The following is a 24,223-nucleotide window of genomic DNA, read 5'->3' as shown; positions in this document are numbered from 1 at the left end:
TTATTCCGATAACTTTCCTATTTATCTCTGACAAAAAGTCTGATTTGTCGCAATTTGTCCAGGACGTCGGTCGGGTCATACAGCAATCCATTCTGTCCAACACTTTACGTCTTTTGGTCACGACCCGTAACGTGTTCGATTGTAGACTTTCACTTTAAGCCTAAAAAAAAGACAGCGCGATATCTGTGAGTTATTGGAAGCATTTGTAAAATTGCAAGCGATGCTGCGATTTATATGGTACTTCAGTTGCCTTAACCCTTCGAATGCTGTGTTGTTGGTCACCGGTGCCCTACGCGGCGCACTGAAGTAATTACGTCTGTTACTAAGACGCCGGAATGTCTGCTAGACTCTGGGAAATACGAATCCGAACGATACTAAGAACGATAGACCTAAAAGACTAAAACATACATTAACAAACAAAAAAAGGCAAAGAGTTAGGCAATCCAGGCGTCTTAGTAACAGAAATCGACATAATTACTTCAGTGCGCCGCGTAGGACACGGGTGACCTATACGGCAGTCAAAGAGTTAATAAATGGTGCTCTACGAATACATGTAATAATACATTATGACTGACTCGGTGGCTTAGTCGTTACCGGCCTGACTGTTGCGCTAAGGGTCGCGGGCTCTAATCCAGCCTCGAGAAAATATTCGTGTGAAGAGCAGTCTTGTTTGCTCTTTGTCTGAATGTTTATTATCTATATATGTTTATATTTAAGCGTATATAAGTATGTATGTCAGTCTCCGGTACCCATACCACAAAAAATCCTAATATTGGGGCCGGGTGACCGTGCGGGATTTGTTCCCAGTTATTTATTTATTTTATTGGTGGTAGGACCTCTTTTGAGTCTGCGCGGGTAGGTACCACCGCCCTGCCTTCAGCCGTGAAACAGTAATGCGTTTCGGTTTGAAGGGTGGGGCAGCCGTTGTAACTATACTTGAGACCTTAGAACTTATATCTCAAGGTGGGTGGCGCATTTACGTCGTAGATGTCTATGGGCTCCAGTAACCACTAAACACCAAGTGGGCTGTGAGCTCGTCCACCCATCTAGCAATAAAAAATAATAAAAAATTAGCTGTGCTACGAATCTTCCTAACACTGTGGTTTGTTTCTATCGAATGTGTTTGAATTTAGCTGTCATCAAAGTTAAACATGTCCAACTAGTTTGTTCTGGAGGTAGATGTTATTGCGGTCTACCTAATAACGATTAGTGCTCATGAAACACCGTCACTGAAAACCATCAGCCGTGCTGAGTGCAGCCAACTCGGTAAGCAATCTTTTCAAACCTTATTCGACGGACATATCACAATATACAAGAGACATCGTGAAGGATCTTCCAGAGAAAGATATATCTTTCCAAATGGCATGGATGAACTCTGTTCCATTGACGGATGAATCCAAAAGTGCATGTTCATTGAAAAAATTAACATAGAAACTGACAAATAACAGAGTTCTTACTACAGTAATATTAGAGACATGGTGAGTACCGCCCTCTCGATATTAGTGAACGAAAGATCCCTCTTTCATAGATAGAGTGGATACAGCGATGAAGCCATTTGTTAACTACAGACACACACACAAACACAAAACCAGATGGTGATCTTATCGTTTGAGAACGATTTATTCAAATCAACATTTTATTAATAAAAAGTAAAAAAAAGTCACATAATTAATGTACCAATCATATTTTGTTCGTTACAAAGCAATATTAATTATTTATTAAAAATCGCGCTATCAAAAAAGCTATTTATTAAAAATCGCGGTGTCAAATGAAAACTAGTTTCGAAAAATATTTGCAATATTAATGTTCATAAAACAAAATGATAACAAAATTCTGAGCGGTACAAAACAATGTGATGTTATCTATTTGTCGAGCCTGCAAGAGCTATATGCTATAAGCTATATAAAGTTGGCGTAGAGAAGAGTGCTTAGGATTTCATAGGTACAGTTAATGGGAAACACTACTACAAACTCAGTCAAAAGATGGAAATTCCTAAGACTGCTAATATATATTATATATACTTAATATTATAAAGAGGAAAGATTTGTTTGTTTGTTTGTATTGAATAGGCTACGAAACTACTTACCGATTTGAAAAATTTTTACGCTGTTTGGAAGCTACACTATTTCCCAGTGACATAGGCTAAAATCTTTTTGAAAAAAATTAGGGATCCTTACTAAAACTCCAATAATGTAACACAAGGTGTAAAAAATATTCTTTACATCGCGTGCCCTGCGAAAACTATTGATAATACAATAAAATAATGTACTACGACTTTGTAGAACACATTATATTTACAAAAAGTGTTGCGAGAGCATATGTCTAACTATTATAGTTATGCCGCAATAAGTGTTCTTTTATTTAAAAAAATAAAACACCGTCAAATATCGTTGAAAATTTCAATCTATACTAATCCAAGAAAATCGAAAAAGAAAAACGAATATTTAATAGAAAATCTTGATGTTCGCTCCTCGTACTTTATTATTTCGGTGAGCAAAAAATACAATTCATAGCTGTAAGTAACTAAACGAAATAGCCGTATAATACATTACAACATGGATGATGACTTGAATCGATTACTAAAATCGATTACAGAATGTCGATCACGAATAGTTTTTGTATTGATCATGTACATCGATTGAGCTACGATAATTTCGAGATGTCATTTGTAGTTACATTCATTGCGCGGCGGTATTCTAATCTTTCGAGGAAACAATCATGGGCATGAGACAGGGCACGCACGGTTTTATTATTTATTTCAAGTCAAAATTATGATGATTGTTCTTTTTAATGCATTGAACCGGGCATCAGAAACAGGATCTACAACATGCCCACGGTAATTATCCAAATTATTTAACAGCGCGGATGAGATTTAATTACGTTAAGTTGTTTCTTCAAGTGGATAATTTCATCACACGCTTAATAATTCTTTCGAAGTACTGATACGTGTCATTGCATCAGTCCTTTCTCGTATTGACCCAAGAACGCTTCGAAATCTTTCACGTGTGTCTACTTGTGCCTTCTTGGTATATTTCTGATTTGCGGAAGATCTTAACGCGGCGACCCTAATTCCAATCACGTTGGTACGACGACTGGCCATCGTATGATTGCGTCGCGATTAAAACTCCAGGGTCGTAGTTTGTCAGCACTGTATGAGTTCGTTATGGGATCATCAACGGTTTAATTCGGGTACACTTGTTTGTAGGCAGCGGCTTGGCTCTGCCTCTGGCATTGCTGAAGTCCATGGGCGACGGTAACCACTCACCATCAGGTGGGCCGTATGCCCGTCTGCCTACAAAGGCAATATAAAAAAAAAAAAAAAGTAATTTCTGGCCAATGGCAGGATACGTCCTTTACTGGTAACTAGAGATGAGCTGGATTTATTAGAACAGAGCCGAGTATTAGGTATTTTACGAGATTAGGCTGCACCTAATCCCATTTTGTCAATGTGTATAATCCACCTGTTCCACCTAATTTTCGTATTCTTAAAACATAAATCGAATGTTCAGTACACGCTCCCACCTGTTCCTGCGCTATCTTACTCATTTACACGTTGCAACGTATCTCACAATCCCTAAATGCCTAATCCAAATTATTCAAATAATGATCCAATGATCAAATTAATCAAATTATATTATCGAACTCAGAACTTGAGATTGAGATTGCTTGCCAAGTAAAGTATTGGTTGTGAATGAGATTAGGAAAATTATGTAGATTAGTTATTTGGATTAGGTGTTCCTTAAGATTACGAACAGGTGGACCTAGTATCTGATTTATCTAGTACGACCCATCTCTACTGGTAACCATCAAACTTCGTCGACCGTCCCAGATCTTTAAAGTTTGTTATTGATTATTTCGTCTATTTTCCCCAATATATTTTACTGGTGGTATCGCCTCTAGTGGCCTCGCACGGGTAGGTCCCACTAAACTGTCCATTTCTGACGTGAAACAGTAGTAGTACTTGAAGGGTGAGGCAATAATCCTACTATAGAACGCATATCTCAAAGTGGGGTTTTTTTTATTGCCCTTATAGGCAGACGAGCATACGGCCCACCTGATGGTGAGTGGTTACCGTCGCCCATGGACTTCAGCAATGCCAGGGGCAGAGCCAAGCCGCTGCCTGCCTGCCTGGGTGGCGGTAATTATGTCCGTTTTTGATATCCATGGGCTCCGGTAACCACTAAACTAAACTAAACGGTAAACGCTAAACCGGTAAAACTAAAAGGACTGTAAGCTCGATTACCCGTCTAAGCAATAAAAAAATATTAAGCTGCATTTCTAAAAACTTAGAAATATTTCGCGATTTCCAAATCAGATTAACGGCGGGATTGGGTGGGAATGTGGGTGTGAATTTAGATGTAAATGTGAGTATTGCGTGGCCTTCATGTGTGAAGGAGTGTCTCATGGCTGGAGTCACATTAATATTACGATACACAAAACGAGGTTATGCGATAGCGAACCAGACACGTCAAGATGGTTCCATGGAATGCAACTAAATAAAACAGCCAAGATGAATAATTGAGTGGAGACAGCTCAACAAACATTATGTCGAGGGGTGAAAGGTGGCTTAAGCGACATTTTTGCAGCTCTACAGGAGAGCCATTTAAACGTTTACAGTTTGAAAAAAATAACATAATAAAAAAGCTTCTTCAGCTATTTGAATGGATTAAAATCGATTGAAATTCATTTACAAACATCGAACTGAGTATAAAATAAAACACACCGTTAATTACAAAGATAAATATCACGTATTAAGCTAAATGTCGCTTAAACTAAATAGCGTTTAACCCCTCGATGTACATGTATAGTAGATTCCCTTCCAGTCAGTGTGCTTAGTGCGAGTTTTTTAACGTTCTCGATAGCGTAAAAGTTAACTCAAATTTGTATGGAGTTGGAACGTTTGCCCATGTTTGCCACTAGCGGCGCTGTTCCAGCTGCATACAAATATGAGTTCACTTTTACGCTATCGAGAACGTTAAAAAACTCGCACTAAGCACACTGATGATTTGGGAAGACGGCTGACGCAGACTGAGCTCTGTGGGGCGTCTCAAGCAATAGACCTTTGTCGGCTTTTAATATTGATAGAGTACATGCTACTATGTATAGACATATACTTAAATATATAATGATAGTTCATGATCAATTTATAGCATCCACGTTGATACCCACGAGCTCTCATCGTCAATTGGGCCATGTTCTCGGGCGCATAGAATAACAAAAAAAAAACACAAAAATCACACAAACTAATTACGGATCCCCAAAAAATTTTCAAACCGACAAACACATTTTAGATTAACCAATGAATATTATTTTCTTCTTACATTAAAACAATAGTTTGTTTCTGTTTAGGTAACACTCTGTATATAAATTATATAAATTTAATTTAATAGTACTTGGAAAATAACAAGCGGTCATCATTTATAAGGCGCACGCGATTTCAACTATAACAACTAGACATCATGTTTTACGTTCATTTACCATAGACTAAGCCAATAAAATAGAAACATGAAGACGTTCAAAGCCCTTGAGTTCGCACAGTGAATGCAAGTCAAATAAGGTGCGATCGTGTTATGCAAGATGTCGCAATTTATTCGTAAAATTTATCTTCAATGATGGGTATGACTATGGATTGTTGAGAATTGGTTTTGAACAATTGGATTTTAGTCGAATTGATGTCATTGTTTACAGGTGTACAAATAAAAAATGCCAGAATGTTACTTTTTAGGATACTAATAATTTGAATACTTATCATATTAATAATCTCAAAACTTACTAATTTTACAGGAGAGTGTTTTAAAGGTTTAACATGCGATATTTTTAATATTAATCATCTTTGCAACATTTATTTTTTATTTTGTACCAGTTACATTATCTGTCTTTTAGATAAAATTATGTATTACTTTTGTTAATAGAAGTCAAAACATAGGTAAACTAAAACTAAACTGCGCTCTTTTGACAGTATTTATTAGAAAAATACTGGTGATACCAAATGATTCCGCATATTAACTCAATTTCGAATATTTTTGAAAATTGTACATTTTTAACGCGAAAAGACGACTTGTGTTTAAAAAAAATTACGGTTAATATGACATTAATATTATTTTAATATTCTTTTACGCGAAGATAAAACATATATAAATCAATACTCTTATTGATTTATATGTTCTTATTAGATAATTAGTTAATACTCTAACATTTAAATGGAGAGCATTGACATGTTGGAACTCGCCGACCAGACTTGATCAATCCTCAATCCATCTTCCATTGCACTTGGTGTAAACCTTTACAGCATAGAATATGAGTACAGTGCATAATATAATTTCTGTGTTCCCAGCCATGTACACATTTATGAAAAATTTTAATAACCACACACTTGAAATCATGCTTTCAAATAGTTTTTAAGTAAGGCTTTGAAGTCAGTGCTCTTTTCATTTGTCCTGAGTCCGAGTGACGCTTTTGTCGAACAAATTTTGGGTCACACTTTTCATTTTATCAGATACTATTAGATGGACAAACGATCTTACAGTCGATCTGGTGTTAAGTTGTTTTCGAAGCTCATAGACAACAAAAACTGCCACAAAGTAAATTCCACCTTTTAAACAACTCTGAACAACCAGGTGATGGTCTCAATAGAGACATGGGTTGAAGCGAACGAATACACAGCAGAGTTAGGTTACCCATTATTCGACCTAAGGGGGTTGAGGCTGCGCCGCACGCTACCGTCACTCTAGCGCGCTGGCACCAGGAGGACGAGACGGCGCGTCGGCGGCTGCGGACTGCGATGCGGTCCGCATTTTCGTCGTCGCTGTCGTCGCCGAACATACTGTTGAAGAGCAACCCGGTCGGCGGTGTATCGCGTTCCGACCCGGCAGGCTGGTTCTGGCCCAGCGGGGTATCCCGGAACACCAGCGGCACCGCCCGGGCGGCCTGGTAGGGCCGCCGTACCGCGGAGACCGACGTCGTTGGTCGTCGACTATCGCCACGACGACCCGTCGGTCGGGCGTCCTCGGGGTGGCCCCGCGTGTCTGGTTGTAGTGTTGACCGCGGGAACCCCCCTACTGTGTCCAGGTTCTGACCCCGAACGGAGATCGGACGTCGGGTGTAAGAGTGCAGGGGAGTCGTTTAGTGGGTGGGCCCTAAAATCCTTGGGCCCGCGATCTGCTCTCAACACCTGCAGATCGTTAAGTCTCACATACCCCGCGCGCCCCCTAGGTGCGGGGACCTCGTAGGAGGTTCGGCCCTCGGCCCGAAAAAAAAAAAAAAACATTATTATGGTCCGATAGCGTTGGATAGGACACAGTCAACAAAGCAGCATCAATCGTGCCAGGAGAAGACCTAGTCGCCCTGTACACAGCCAGGCCTGGCACAGGCCTGGAGCGATGTTAAGGAGCAAGCGTAAGAGTGACGTGGAGACAACTTGTGAGGGCCTTATGTATCAGTGGGGTACCCTAGGACTACAACAATAACATTATGGTCCGACAAAATGCCCTATCATGAGCGAAAAGGCGGAAAGAAGTTGAGAAGTATTTTTTTTCCTACCTAAGCGTAACCTTAATTAGTAGGTGAGCTCACGAGGCTCAAACGGGAGTGATGCTAACACTGACCCTAGCAAGAGCAGTGCTTCACAGAATCTACCACCGGATCGCAAACGCGACCCACTGAGAAGATCCGGCGAGAAACTCAGTGGGCTGTGTCTAGGGGTTAAGTCGCTCGTCTAGCCCTTCGTCGCAAGCGATGGGTTCGACGAGGACGGTGACCGGTGCTTGTGGTATCTAAAATCACCGATCCGTAATGACTGTTTACCATTCGGTCTACAGGATCGGGTATGTAGTTTCCAGCGGCCACGACAAGAGGTTCTCATGTCGTGCCGCCTTTTCAAAGTGGCGCAATGATGCCAACTGTAGATACTTACTGTCCGAGCTCCAGGTCATCATGGAGATGAGAAGTATAAACGAATTGAGGATAAAACAGAAGATGTCTTAACAACTTCTGACACATTTGAGTACGATCATGCCTACTTCTATCGGTAGTTATTCAAACGAATTCATATTTCATGATGATCAGCATGAACTAAAACAGCCGCTTATCGCCCGATGAGTTAGTGCATTCATTTTGGTTAAAATATACTATTTGAGTCCCGAAATCATGACTACAACATTTCTAAATCAGCGACAACAATTGAAAGTAACAGATGACCAGTCTCAGTACGTGACCGTATTTCTTTCAAACCATCGTAGTTCAAGCGAAAGCAGATCTTGATGAAGTAGACTTAGAGTATATAGTGCTATCATTTGAATAAGAAATACAGGCCAATGACCTAGGATATTCATTCATAGGTTACCTAACCTAGGCCTAGGACGTTATATGATTTTAGTCTTTACCACGAAGATATAAGGTTTAGTTTAGTCTTGTATTCGATTTCTTGTACAGTAAGAATAGATTTTATCAGTGGAGTGATTTTTATTATAATTATATATGTCATTTGATTTAATAAGTGATTTACTTTAAAAATGGCTCTAGAAGCATTGATAGTCGTGATACAGCTCACCTAAGCCAGTGATTACCGTCTAAAGACTTTTCTTATAGCTATCACTTATGCAAGTGGTTACCGTCTAAAGACTTTTCTTAATATAGATCTCTGTTAGTTCCAAAGCCAATGTTTCATTTAATTGTTCATTTTAACCTACAAATCAATATTTTTATGTTTATAAAATTTATATTTATATTTACAATATATACAAATCAATAAATGCAATATTTTGCAATTAAAATATTATGTATGAGTGTTATTTTTACGTGTTTCAGTTTTGGCGGGCTTTCTGTCCCTGCCACAGACTATAAATCTGTGTAGTGAACCCTGGCTGTTTGTATACCTACAATCTATCACACAAATAATACACTTCTATTTCCTAGAATCTAAATATATACTAATTATTATAATATAAATGTAATAAATATATTTTTTTTATTTAAATGCATATCAGTCTCTGGTTTGTTAATTTTGGGTCAATAACCAGGTGTGATTGTTTTCCGAGTTATTTATTCTTCATCTATAATGAAAATTTTAGTAAGTTCACACACCTACAATACTCACAAGGTCACACCCGTGACCCGGGAAAGACAATTTTCTATTTTCATGCCACGGAAAAAAGGCTTAATTCGTTAAAACACCTGAGTACGTACCGTGTTTACAAAAAGTTTACTGTGCACGCAACAGCCCAACCATTTTGTAATATTTTGAAACGATTCCGTGTGAATAGTCTCATACAGTTCCGCAAATGAAAGGTTAATGTATCTTGAAGATGTATTGTGATTGCATATTGGGTATATTACGATACGTGAATAATAGTTACTCAGACTTTACACAGGAGCGTACTTCCCTTTTTATTGCCTTATAGGCAGACGAGCAAACGGCCCACCTGATGCTGAGTTGCTACTGTCGCCCATGGACTTCAGCAATGCCAGGGGCAGAGCTAAACCGCTGCCTAACTACGTAATAAAATGTGAAGTGCGCTACCAAACTTAACCTATGAGGTTGAAGTCGTTTGGGCAATAACGGCCGGCGTACCATTTCAAATCAAAACAGTTGCTATATAATTAATTAAGATAAGCTCCACTTCTTGTCCCAAAATGGATGCGGTATTCGCGCTATCATAACTACAGGCCTCAACTGCTTCCACCGTGCATTCGCAATTAACGCCAAAAAACTATCGGATACTAGAAGAAAATGAATAAAAAAACATATACTTATATTCTGTCTCAGTGACCTAAAACTGCTTGAAAAGACTAAAAATAATCGTCTCTAAACAAATTAAAGCAACTCAATCTCGAAAATGTGTGTTTATTAATACCACGTCAAGTGCACACACATATTATTATTGTACTTTAGCGTAAATTCGTCGTGGCCTCAAGGATAAGACGTCTGGTGCATTCGTGTTGAGCGATGCAAAAAATGTTCACGATTGCCTTCCACGGTGAAGGTATAACATCGTGTAATAAAAATGAAACCCGCAAAAATTATAATTTGCGTAATTACTGGTTGTAGGACCTCTTGTGAGTCCGCACGGATAGGTACCGCCACCCTGCCTATTTCTGCCGTGAAGCAGTAATGCGTTTCGCTTTGAAGGGTGGGGCAGACGTTGTAACTATACTTGAGACTTTAGAACTTATATCTCAAGGTAGGTAGCGGTATTTACGTTGAAGATGGCTTGGCACCGGTAACCACTTAACACCAGGTGGGCCGTGAGCTCGTCCACACATCTAAGCAAAAAATAATCATTAAAGAGCTTAGTTCTTAATAACAAAATTGATTTAAAAAGTACAAAAAAGCCTTTTAATGGCGGTAGACATAATAAATGTGACAATAAATACCAGTCGATCTATGTAAGAATAACATTAGTCATTTAAATAGTCTTTTTAAGGTTAGTATCAAAGTCAATATGACTTTTTTTGTGTGATTCTTGAAATCGAATATATAAATTATAGACATTCCGTAGAGTTTTATTTCGTTTTGAGCATCGGTGCTTTATTGGTCTCCTGGTCTCCTTGAAATTTCCGGACAAAATAGAGACCGAGACCGGACAGCGTTTGCGAAAATTAGCGCTACTGAAACAATATGTTATTTCGAGATCTGTAAATATACTTTACTAGCGGCCCGCTCCGACTCCGCTCGGTTCTTTAACAAAAATTTCAACGATATTTGACGTTGTTTTATTTTTTTAAATAAAGGAACACTTATTGCGGCATAACTATAATAGTAAAACATATGCTGTTGCGACACTTTTTGTGAATAATAATGAGCTCTGCAAAGTCGTAGTACATTATTTTATTCTATCATCAATAGTTTTGCGCAGGGCACGCGATGTAGAAAATATTTAAAGTAATTTTTTTACAGCTTGGGTTACATTATTGGAGTTTTAGTAAGGATCCCTAAATAAATAAATAAAAAATGTATGTCACTCGGGAATAGTGTAGCTTCCAAACAGTAAAATATTTTTTCAAATCAGTTCAGTAGTTTCGGAGTCTATTCAATAAATACAAACAAACAAACAAATCTTTCCTCTTTATAATATTAGTATAGATAGTATAGATAGTTTTCAAATTCTTTTTGTAGCGATCTCTTCATCAAGCAGGAGGTCGTGGTTTGATAGTCGTCTCACTCATTATCTTATCACATGTTAGGGGGAAACTGGTTGGACTAGCACATCCACCTTGATAGCGGCAACCTGTGCAGAACTCCGGCCGACCAAAGTCCCAGTCGTCCTACAACCCGCAACAGAACCTGGGATTAAACAAAGGTCGAACAAGGCAGACAAGAGGAAAACTAGCACGTTTAGCGTAGCTTATACACAACACGGCTAGTCGCAATTTCTACAAGCACCATTCTTCACCTAACCTTCTATCAACCCATCCATCTAAGCAATAAAAAAAAAGCAAGTTAGTTCCGATTTTACTCCGTATATTGTCACAAGTGTCTCACGTGTCGGACGGGCTATGTACGACTGACTTTAACAAGCTATGTACAACCGCATGCGCTACTTAAACTGTGTCCCTACATCGTTTTTCACGCAATCCATCAGTTTTTTCTTCGGTCTACCTCTTCGTCTAAAGCCTTCCTCTTTCATATTTCAAACTCTCTTACCAGCCTCATTGTCATTTCATCTCATCACATGTACATACAGCGCGATAGCGATACGTAACAGCATAATAACTTTGTCACGGACACATGTATCCCTAAATCCACAGCTCCGTCCGCAATACCTAATGACACAGTCTAGTCATATTACCAGTAATAAAATCAAATGAAAGACAGTTAAATAATCCATTGTTCTCGTTTTCTTCCACGTCAATCATGACGGACGTTTCTTAATACGACATTTCGCGAAGTCACGATGTCCAAATCTAGATTATACACTTATTCATTAAATGTGTGTTATTTTGTAATTTAGACCTAGATGCGAATGTTGAAAGTGACCTTACGTTGGCATTTCTTTTCGATGCGCTAGAAAACTGAGGCAGAGGATGCAAGAGTCTGTGGTGTAATCGTTTCTGATCTATCTCAAATTCATTCTCATTTGAAGTCGGCGGTTATATAACATAAATTATACCTTGACATATTGTCTCAACGTGAGTGTCAGCAGTGACGCTGTAATGTCTCATTGAAGAGGCACTACAAAAAACCTACAAAAAAGTATAAATGAATACGGATTCTCGCCTATTACTTAATTGGTTTCGTAACTAAAGGTTTCAAGCACGCGCTAAAGTCTAGACCGTGAGTTAGATAATACTCAAAACTTATGTCTATTGCACGGATCCTTTCCACAATCAAAGTTTGAATTAAATTGACCTTAATGTCCTTTTTAAACGGAGATTGTTAATCTGCGAAGCACTGTTCTTGCTAGGGCTATTGTTAGCAACATTGTCAGGTTAAAGCATCCGTGAGCTCACCTGCTCGCTCGGTGAATCTAGCATATGACCCCTCGACGCTACTAGCATAGGTAAGAAAAAAATCCTTAATGCGAAATGTCTCCGTGACACGTGCTATTCCGATAGACGATGACTCATCACTAGACGATGACCGAGCTTAGCTTTTTTTTTGATAACGCCATCTTGTTGTCTCTTTAAAGCGGTTAGTTGCCCTCAATTAAGAAAAATAGTATTATTATTCGCCAATAGATGTCGGGAAGAGTTGATTATTGAAAAAACGAATAAAACAACATTTTCTGAAAATAAATCGTAGCTAGATCGATTTATCGCCCCCGAAATCCCCTGTGTACTAAATTTTATGAAAATCGTTGGAGCCGTTTCCGAGATTCAGATTATATACATATAGGTATATATGAATATACAAGAATTGCTCGTTTAAAGGTATAAATAAGATACCATCAACTTAGATACTGAGTTTCTTTTACTAATCCCACTGCAGATAGGTTTCACGGTGGTGTGGATTTACGAATTTTAATGGTATTGCGTCCAAACGTGGCTATGGACTTTGACGGCGCTCTTACCAATTTGCATTTTACATTCGAATAACAACGCAAATGAAATTTTCTTGTGAAACTCGTCAAATCAACGACCACAATTCGAATATTTCAATCGAATGTATTTCAATACATAAAAACCTTCGATGTTTGGCAACGGTTAGCTGTTCAGAGACGCGTTAAATATCTATGTCTGTAAATATTAAAGAAAATGTTGAGCAACTCTTTCAAATAGATAGTTATAGTAGTGTATTGGCTTGTTCGATAGCCTACTGATTTACACTTTTCATTCTTTATGACGTTATACCACATTATGTGTTTTCGCCGCAGTATGCGTCCTCTGATTATACTGCATAGAGAATTGTCATGAATTAACGGACGGTTTCCTGCCTGACGACAATGCCACGCTACATATTCATGGGTAGTATTTACTGGGAGTGTACCTCCCACCTCTTGTGAGTCCGCACGGGTAGGTACCACCACTCTGCCTATTTCTGCCGTGAAGCTGTAATGCGGTTTGAAGGGTGGGGCAGCCGTTGTAACTATACTGAGACCTTAGAACTCATATCTCAAGGTGGGTGGCGGCATTTTCTTTATAGATGTCTATGGGCTCCGGCAACCACTTAACACCAGGTAGGCTGTGAGATCGTCCACCCTTGTATGCAATAAAAAAAAATTTAGACTTAACAACATTAATTTAGTGTATAGTACTCATCATTCATAAACTTGAAATCAAGACATACAAAATCACGTGCTGTCTTCCAAAAGGTTACCCGTTACACTATTTAGCTGACATTTCGCCTTCATTTCTATAGATGTATACCGGCATTCATGATGATGTCTACAAATGTATATATTTAAAAGTATGCAAATTCTTATTAAATCTGTTTGAATCTTCGGTCAATAAATATTAATTTTATAGCGATGCTAAAACATAACAACCTGTATTTGGCTACAATAGAGCATGACCAATATTCGTTCAAAACGACCTTTACATCATAATAATAATATTATTTTTGCTTTTTATCGATGTTTACGCGTAGCTGGGATATGTTAAGCAAGCGACGTCTAGGGGTTCTCGATACTAAAATTATTCGAGCAGATTTTTAAACGCTGCGAAACGTAATATTAATTATAATCCAATATCTCGCATCGCCAGATTGAGAGAAATTTTTTTTCCTACCTATGCTGATAGCCTTCATAGGCTATTTCAGCTTCACCCTAACGTTTGTAGGTGAGCTCACGGGGCTCAACCGGAGAGTTGCTAACACTGACCCTAGCAAGAGTAGTGCTTCGCAGAATCTACCACCGATTCGGAAACGCGACCCACTGAGAAGATCCGGCGAGAAACTCAGTGGGCTGTGTCTATTGGTTAATTCGCTCGTCGAGTCCTTCGTCGCAAGCGACGGGTTCGACGAGGACGGTGACCGGGCTGAGAGATACGAATCCTTAACTAATGAAGAAAGTTTTTTTTTTTATTGCTTAGATGTGTGGACGAGCTTACAGCCCACCTGGTGTTAAGTGGTTACTGGAGCCCATAGACATCCACAACGTAAATGCGCCACCCACCTTGAGATTCAAGTTCTAAGGTCTCAAGTATAGTACAACGGCTGCCCCACCCTTCAAACCGAAACGCATTACTGGTTCACGGCAGAAATAGGCAGGGCGGTGGTACCTACCCGCGCGGACCCACAAGAGGTCCTACCGCCAGTAGTAATATTAAAACTAATAAAGTAAAATTCTTTACATCGCAGAATGGTTTGGATTCGTTTTCATTGCCCAGTTCCAATTATTACGATTAGGTTTTTGTTGAACAGAAAAAAAATATCAGTGAACACGCGGCTTATTTGAAGATGCTATTACAACGAGTAGCAAGACGAATCAAACTTTTGAATTCTATGTTTATGATTTCCGTGAGTTTTACGAATTATTATCTAGTTTATTTAACACGTTTTACAATTCATTTTCGTCGTAGTTCTTACGTTCTCTAAATCTCAATTTTTAAGGACAACGACTGCCCCACCCTTCAAACCTCAAGTCATTACTGCTCGCGGTAGAAATAGGCAGGATAATGGTACTTACTCATGCAGGCTCACAAGACACCCTGCTAGTCAACAATATCACATTCACGTGTGGCATAATATCACAGTCGTGGTGACCAAAAAGATAAGACGCCCAGTGTATCTGACAATGTACCGATGTTCGAATCCTGCAGGCAGGTACCAATTTTTCTTATGAAAAATCTTATGTTCTTTCTTATGTTCACGATTGACTTCCACAATGAAGGAATAACATTGTGTAATAAAAATCAAACCAGCAAAATTAATTTGCGTAAATACTGGTGATGGGACCTCTTCTGAGTCCACATAGGTAGGTGCCACCACCCTCCCTATTTCTGCCGTGAAGCAGTGATGCGTTTTGGTTTAAAGGGCGGGCTTAGAACTTATATCTTAAGGTGGGTGGCACATTTACGTTGTAAATGTCTATGGGCTCCAGTAACCACTTAACACCAGGTAGGCTGTGAGCTCGTCCACCCATGTACATCCTCATCCCCATCAATATAATCAAATTTATGAATCGAGACATTCTCAAAAACATATAGTAACAGAACATGTTCATACATATTAATCGCATCGTGTTAATATCGCGATGTTTAATTCAAGAATGCGCTCGCGGTGCACAGGTGTGTGCTTCGCGCATTCTTGAGGTCGGAGGTTCGAAATTGAACTCAAATACGCGATCGAGAACACTAAAAAACTCTCACTAAGCACACAGTTATTCTGAAAGGCTTAGGTTTTTGAAGTCTTCGTGGTATAAGTGATAAGACGCCCGGTGCGTTGATATCGAGCGATGTGACTGCGCCGGTGTTCGAATCCCGCAATCATGTACCAAATTTTGTAATAAAACACGTACTTAAGACATGTTACTGGTGGTAGAACCTCTTGTGAATCACCACCCTGCCTGTTTCTGTAATGAAGCAGTAATGCGTTTCGGTTTGAAGGGTGGAGCAGCCGTTGTAACTATACTTGAGACCTTAGCACTTATATCTAAAGGTGGGTGGCGCATTTACATCGTAGATGTCTATGGGCTCCAGTAACCACTTAACATCAGATGGGCTGTGAGCTCGTCCAACCATCTAAGCAAAAAAAAGTTTAAGAATGACTTAAAATATGAAGGAATCATCATTATCATTATCAGTTTATATCAGAAGACTGCTGCACATAAGCCTCAGATTCGTTGGAGTAACAACGATCTATGCAGGGTGGCTGGCGAGAGCTGGATGTGATAATCCGATAATCGTGCTCTGTAGCGTGCAATTGGAGAAGCTAATGAAGGGATAACATCGAGTAATAAAGGTTACGCCCGCAAAAAATACAATTGTTATAATAACGTGTTTTTTTTATCCTCAGGAGAAAATCGCCGGATCCCGCCGGTATGTGGGAGTGAACCTCACTAAAAACTCCTGCTCGGCTCACAGCCGGCGCCCTACCCCGGACCGGGCCGGAACCCAGTCGGAGCTATTGAGACGGCGGGTCAGGGTTTACGCAGAGCATATTACATCCATCCCGCCGTCCCCATAATTACGTGTTTTAGTTACTGATTGGGCGTTTTGTCAGCTCCATAGATACCATCACCCTGCCTATTTCAGCCGCGATATCACGTAATCAGGTTTGAGGAAATCAGATGTCTACAGAATCCGGTAACCACTTAAAACCAAGTGGACTGTTCGATCAACAACATAAAAAACGGTATTGAATGTGTCGTATATATCATAACTCAAATGAGTATTAAATGTTCTTAAAAAGCCTGATTTAATAAATAGAGTCGTAATGAATTGATTATCTTGTTATTTACATTAAAACAACAACACAGTGACCTATACGACCTTATTATCTTTCAAACGAATTGTTTTGTTGTGTTTCTAAATGTTTTATTACCCATTATTTGTGTCTTTTTTTCCCGAAGCTAACGAGTGGCTTAAGCGCCACTATCCATGTCATTAACAATGGCAAGGCATAGCTAACAGACTGCCGGACGTCAACATTTATAAACATATATTATTGGAAAATAAAAACAGCGTGGAAATCGCACTGGGCGAGCCCGCGACCTCTGACTTGAGGAGATACGATCTGGGTCACGAGCGAGTGTTCTGAACCAGCAAATTTCTGCTTTGTCACCACAAAATCTCCCAAATAGCAATAATATAGCACCAGCGTTTAGTTATAGAAAGTATTTCTAATTTAAATTGATTATTATTATCTTAAAATTCAATAAAGTAACGCTATTACGAGTAGTATAAAATAAAGTTGTTTTTATTAAGCTCCTCTCTTCTGTTTTACTTAATTAGCGCGTATGTTATAACAGTTATAACATACCAGTCATAATTGGTTGTAAGTCGCATGGTTTACCCGTACTGGTAATTGTCACTATTCAGCATTTTTGTGTAGTGAAGCAGCCAGGCTGATAGCTGAGACTGCTATTAGAGTGTAATTGAAAAATACGCTTCATGTCCCAAAGTGGATAATAGCATGCCCATTATCATGTGTATAGATAAGCATCGGTAACCACTTAGCACAAGACAGGCCGCTAGTTCGTTCACTTATCTCTCAATAAGAATGGAAGAAATTGTTTGGCGAACAAACATATAAAGTTACCGACAGATTCATTGATTAAACTATATGCACAAAGCGTATCGTGGCGGACTTAATACTTAGAGCATTATCTACCAGCCAACCAACGATAATGTAAACTATTGTGTCTATGCTGTGTGCTACTGTGTTCATCAATTAAATATATTATATAACACACAATTAAAGATACAACAACAAATATAATAACATGCCTACATAAAGTATAAACAGAATCCAACTTAAAAACACTTTTTTATAAAAATCTTTACAACTCAATAAAGCCAATTGCAAGCAACCGACAATTAAAAAATACAATAGGGAACTTTATCTCTATAAACAATATCTACTTAGTGACCCACGAAAAAATATACATTCTAATTCTCACCTGCGCATACCCAGCGATGCAACATAATAAAATCAAACAAACACACAAACGTTCACATGCCATGTCTATTCTGTTTCGCACTAACACACACACAAATAGGCTCCTGTTGGATATGCTCATAGATTATACACTTAATATATTAGAGAGATATGCTTTACAGATCTAGTATTGACAGTTCAGACAGTTGTCAATGTCAACTTTTCGAATTTAAAATGTCATTTCGATTTCGATAAATTTTCGGGCGTAGGTATCTTGCGACGCGTGCTGCACGTTTCGCTGTCGGAATTCAACTGATATTCTACGGCCGGTGTGGTGATGGGCAGATGGGTGGATGTTTGAGTTCTGAATTCAGCAAGGCCTGTTCCCCTACTATGGTCGCATTGAGCCTTGAACTTTGCGTTCGTTTTAACACCATGATATTAATTTAATGTTCATTACAGGTACACACGCTTTTAATGCCAGATTTAGGGCTTTCTCTACTTCCTCAGCATATCCGTTCTATTTTGTCAATCTATTTTAATTTCTTAACAACTAAATATCCAATGGATTCCATAGATCTCACAACCTGAAAGTCGCGACATAGTAAGTCGCTTTCAAACCGCAAAGGACGGCTGCTTCGCAGAAGAAATATAAAAAATAGTGGTACCCTTCCCAATACCTCCCATCACAATACGCCCACAAATTCCGATCATGAATTGCATTAAATTGGTATAACACTTCGAAAATAAATAGCCTTCCCGTTCTCTGATAAATCCCTTAGCGACTTTTGGTGGCGCTTTTTACCAATAGCACTCAATGGAAAACTCCCTTGCGAGAACTTCTTTGCAGTTCATAGAACCTATTAGTATCGTATCACTAGTTGTTTACCGGCCGACATCATTTTAATCATTCATTATGGTCATCCGTATGGACCTCCCCTGCAACCCGCCAGCAGTACTGCACTTTAATTGTTAGTAACGTTTACAAACAAAGATGGAAAAATAGTCCAGTTAATCAAAAGGGTCACATCACGAAGCGACGCGTGGTACAGACCATTCCAGGCCTGCAGTTTCTACAAGGCTACGGTAGCGACACCGTTGGGCGTATGACCCGCACTTGACCGCACACATAACAAGTCACATTACGTTATTCACATAATGACACCCACATTCGTGCCGCATACGGAAAACCGCGATTACGAGTGACGAATGTCTTTCGTGACATTTGGCGGAAACGTGGGAATCTAATTGGTGTCATAAAGTGCTTTTCGCTATATATCTTTGATTGCACTAAAGAGGTAACAAAGATCGCGGTCCGTCAAGTGCTAAATAGTTTTGAGAACCCATAAACAGAGTTTTAAATATGAAGGTAACAAGAAAAAATGGAATGGATTGCGTGAAAGACGATATGTTTAAGAGGGGAGTGAGCGAAGAAATAGTATATGATAGAGGAGTATAGAAGCAGAAAACATGTTGCGCCAACCCCAGATGACCGGAAAAAGGGTATGATGACGATAACACAACGCTAAACACATTAACGCCGCACACCCTTAAAACGAAACGCCTGAGAGCTTTAATTGAAAAATCATCGTAGTGGTGGTACCTACCTACCCGAATTGGTTTCCAGTACCACTAGTAATTATTAAGCAATTATATTTACGTAGATTTGATTTTTATCGCACGATGCTACGTCGCGGAAATCGATCATGAACTTTTTGAAGTATGTTATATTTTTAAATTTGAAGTTATACTTCTTTAGGCGCGTTATGAAAAATTGATGAGAGTGAAATTTTACGATGCGCGCGCACCGTGACACAAAATTAACAGAATGAAGTTGCCCACTAAATCGCTCATTACAATACGACCGACGTAACTTGGCGAGTCTGAATATAGCCGCAGGTGAACTTTCCGAACCGTACCGAGGATTACCGAATTTATGCGATGTTAAGAAAAAGAATGTCCAATATGCGTGTTTGAGGATGTTGTTTAATCGTTTTTTTTTTCAAATTGATTAAAATTTAAATTAAAAAAAAAGAAATAAATTTAATAAAAATAAAGTATAACTTCTTACGCGCGTACATAAGTACACGCACCCTTTTTTTATTGCTTAGATGTGTGGACGAGCTCACAGCCCACCTGGTGTTAAGTGGTTCCTGGAGCCCATAGACATCTACAACGTAAATGCGTCACACACCTTGAGATATAAGTTCTAAGGTCTCAGCATGTCACAACGGCTGCCCCACCCTTTACTGCTTCACGGCAGAAATAGGCGGGGCGGTGGGGGGGACTCACAAGGTGACATAACCTTATGAGGTGACATAACCTTATGAGGTGACATAACCTTATGAGGTGACATAACCTTTATTACAATATAAATAAGACTTCCAGTCCGGTAGTGGTCGGGTACTATCAATAGCTTAACATCGGGTAAACCGCCACTTCGATAAAGCGGCACGGCACGAGAACCCTCTCATCGTGGCCAACGGTAACTACATTCCCGATCCTGCGGACAGAATGGAACGTCGCCCCAAAGACGTCATTTCGGATCCTCCCGATCCACTAACGGTGCTTTTAGGTACCTCAAGCACCGGTCATCATTTTCGTCGAACCCGTCGCTTGCGGCGAAGGGCTCGACGAGTAAATTAACTCTCAGACACAGCCCACTGAGTTTCTCGCCGGATCTTCTCAGTGGGTCGCGTTTCCAATCCAGTGGTAGATTCTGCGAAGCACGGCTCTTGCTAAGGTTCGTGTTAGCAACATCGTGAGGTTTGAGCCCCGTGAGCTCACCTACTACCTACTTACCTACCTACTTAATTTAATAATTTCCATTTTTTCTAATGAAATACGTACCTACTCAATAAATGTTCACGATTGACTTCCACGGTGAAGCAATAGCGTCGTGTAATAAAAATCAAACCCGAAAAATTTTAATTTGCGTAATTACTGGTGGTAGGGCCTCTTGTGAGTCCACGCAGGTGGGTACCACCACCCTGCCTATTTCTGCCGTGAAGCAGTAATGCGTTTCGGTTTGAAGGGTGGGGCAGCCGTTATAACTATACTTGAGATCTTAGAACTTATATCTCAAGTTGGGTGGGGCATTTACGTTATAGATGTCTATGTTATAGATGGCTCCAGCAACCACTTAACACCAGATGGGCTATGAGCTCGTCCACCCAACTAAACAAAAAAAAAAAAAATAATAATAATAATAATAAATTCATATGCACCTGCTCAAACACATAACCATAGATTTGAACACCGCTGGCCCGTCAGTGTATAGCACCTTTGGCAATCTTTCAAAAACCACCAAAGTGATTCATCAAACTGTTAGTTTATTTTAGATCCATATCAGGAGTCAACACTTACAGTTACACGCCGCTACACGACGTTGAGAAATGAATAACACGTTATGACATGTGAGTGACATGCATTATGAATGTTTTTAATTGCCCGAGATGGCGCATTACACGTCTTGTGATTATTGTCTTGTAATAATTGACGCTCCCGAATCATGAACATAAGTGAAACAAAGACTCAACTCCTCAGAATTACAAACCGCGCTCAGAAAACTCTCATAAATTCTGTCAGCGACAAAGTTACCACAGCCACTATCTTATCTATCTATACGTGAAGCAACAAGTTTGAACCCCTTTTTTATGAAAATTGAGCGGACGGAGGAGTATGAAATTTCCTATACTTATAGAGAATATAGAGTAGTGCATAATGCTATTTTCTATTAATTATTGATAAAAAATACATTACTCACTACCATGTTATTGATACAAACAAGTATGCATTTATTCGCTTTTGTTTATTGTTAAAGTGTATGATCTAATTGAGAATAGATCAATATTGTATGTCTATTGACGAAATCTGTGGTTATAGAAGCATCTTCCTCCTCCTCACGTCGTTTTCCTCATTACTGAGGGTCGTGACTCCCCCGCTGCATCAGTTTCTCCCGTACGATTTCCCTCCATCTGCTGCGATCCTTAGCTTCATGAAGGGCATTGTGGAAGTTGATGCTTAGAGAAGATCGAATAGCAGCAGATCGATCGAATATAGAAGCATAGTCCATGACAATAGAACTATACTAATGGTCAAACTTAAAATTTATATTAATTATGGTCGTATTTCAACCACTGGGCAACCACTAGTAATATTAATGACACATCCCATTTTGAGGGTTCAGTTCAAACGAATCTCGCATTAAAGTTCAGCTTCAATTCAATTCTTCAAGCGGGAAAGTCCGACATTACACAAAAGGAATGACCTATTGCCTAGGATGGCTGGTTAAAGCCAAGCAATAAGAGCTATATTAATGATATGGCCACACGAGATCAGATAGCCGTATACATCTTCTGCTTTCGTAACAAAACGTATCTATGTAGGGCATACATCAGTACAATTGGTAGAATAGTTATGAAATCAGCTCAGAGAACAATATAGCACCTTCATTTTGAGGATGCAAATAGTTTATTGTTTTCTAATTGAATGGTAGAATAAAGTAGCTTGAATCTGGACCTAATTAGATAACAGTAAGGTTAAAGAGCTTGAAAGAAATTTTAGGCCACCTAATATCTTCTTTTTACAATCTGTTGTATTTTGTCTATAAAAGCGTCTTTGATATCTCGGTTTAATGCATCGATTATTTATAATAGGCAGACTTTCAGTGTAAATATCAAGAGGTATTGATTGCATTAAACTTAATATCGGTTGTCAAGTATAACAAGCAAGATCGCTAGGGTAATTGGGCCTATATTTTTCCGGTTTATTTTAATATTTTACAGAAATACATTAGACTTTAATTGGTGCGTGTATCAGAAATTGGCTGAAATTGGAACAGCCGTCCAGGCTGGTACTATTTATTATCTTGGCTTTTTCTAAAATAACCACTGAATACTCAATGGACCATGAGGTCGTCAAAACATTACAGAAAACCTAAGTTGGACTAAAAAGCAAGTAACCTTTCGTCATCACAGACAAAAAACCTGTGAACTTTTACACCAATAGTTTGAAAATTATAATTTCAAAGTTTCTTTGCTGTAGGCAATGGCGTCGCTATGCCTTGGGCATTATTGACGTCTTTGAACGACAGTAACTACTTACTATCAGGCTGTCCGTATGCTAAGATACAAGATAAATAAATAAAAATTAAATAAAAAAAATACCAATTTTGAAAGGACTCTTAGCGATCACGTCACCCCAGCTCGTAATAAATGAATGAATATACAGCGCTAATTAATAAAGAATTCAATGTTAATTAACACAATGCTATTCCCACGGAAGCTAGTTATATTTTATTTTTTGCTCAGCCAACGTTGACACAGGAAAAATACTATCCAGCCGTCGCGTCGTACACATTAAGCTTTTCCACTCGAGGATAATTAAAGTCGGAGTGAAATAATACTGAATAAACATATTCCTCATGTACTATGTTATTCTTATCATCTTTAGGTTTACTACGTATTATCTTTGTGAAGGTCGCCTCTACAGATCTAGGCAAGCATACATTAAATCTAGTAGAAATTTATATGTTCTATCACGCAGTTATACACCTTATAGAATCTAGCAAGTAAATACTTGGAGAGTACGTTTATGCCACTGGAGTTTTGCGTTTCTCAAATTAACAACTACAGTCGCCGAAATACGCTAGATTGCTGATGACGCATCTAAATCAGGAGTCATGATGATATTAGTAAGAATACTGACGCACAGTTAATGGTAAATTTCACATATTCATCAAAACAAATTTTCTTCTTCCGTCAGCTCAATATTTTTTTTATTGCGTGGATGGGGGGACGAGCTCAGAGCCCACCTGGTGTTAAGTGGTTACTGGAGCCCATAGACAACTACAACGTAAATGTGCCACCCACTTTGAGATATAAGTTCTAAGGTCTCAGTATAGTTACAACGGCTGCCCCACCCTTCAAGCCGAAACGCATTACTGCTTCACGACAGAAATAGGCAGGGTGGTGGTACCTACCCGTGCGGACTCACAAGAGATCCTACCACCAGTAAATCACAAGAGGTCCAGTAAAGTTACCGTTGGTCTCCTTGTAGGTTCCCACTCTGGTCTCCTAGGGTTTAACAAGCCTCTTCCAGTAACACAGCTTCTCATGGGTTCTTAATAACGCGTTAACCGAGGGTACTTTTTTTACAAGATCTTCCTGTTAATTTGTTTTCAAAGAAAGTAAACTGTTTGGTATAATCTTGCTCATTTACTGCAGCAGTTGTGAGTTTCATAATACT

At 39.1% G+C, this 24,223-nt stretch overlaps 1 protein-coding gene across 1 annotated transcript in view; it reads right to left on the bottom strand.

Moving 5' to 3' along the window:
• js (jiangshi) overlaps nucleotides 1-18,306 on the bottom strand; it is a 62,062-nt gene extending 43,756 nt beyond the window's left edge. Inside the window, exons 1-2 of the mRNA XM_028184579.2 lie at nucleotides 18,151-18,306; nucleotides 17,997-18,113 (exon numbers count right to left, since the gene is read on the bottom strand). Of these exons, the coding sequence (XP_028040380.2) occupies nucleotides 17,997-18,059 (63 nt within the window). The 5' untranslated portion in view covers nucleotides 18,060-18,113; nucleotides 18,151-18,306. The remainder of the gene's footprint in view (nucleotides 1-17,996; nucleotides 18,114-18,150) is intronic.
• Between the last annotated feature and the right edge of the window lie 5,917 nt (nucleotides 18,307-24,223).

Source organism: Bombyx mandarina, chromosome 23 (genome assembly GCF_030267445.1).
Source record: "Bombyx mandarina strain Sakado chromosome 23, ASM3026744v2".
In the NCBI taxonomy this organism is placed as follows: Eukaryota; Metazoa; Arthropoda; class Insecta; order Lepidoptera; family Bombycidae; genus Bombyx; species Bombyx mandarina.
This window is presented reverse-complemented; position numbering and strand designations above follow the sequence as displayed.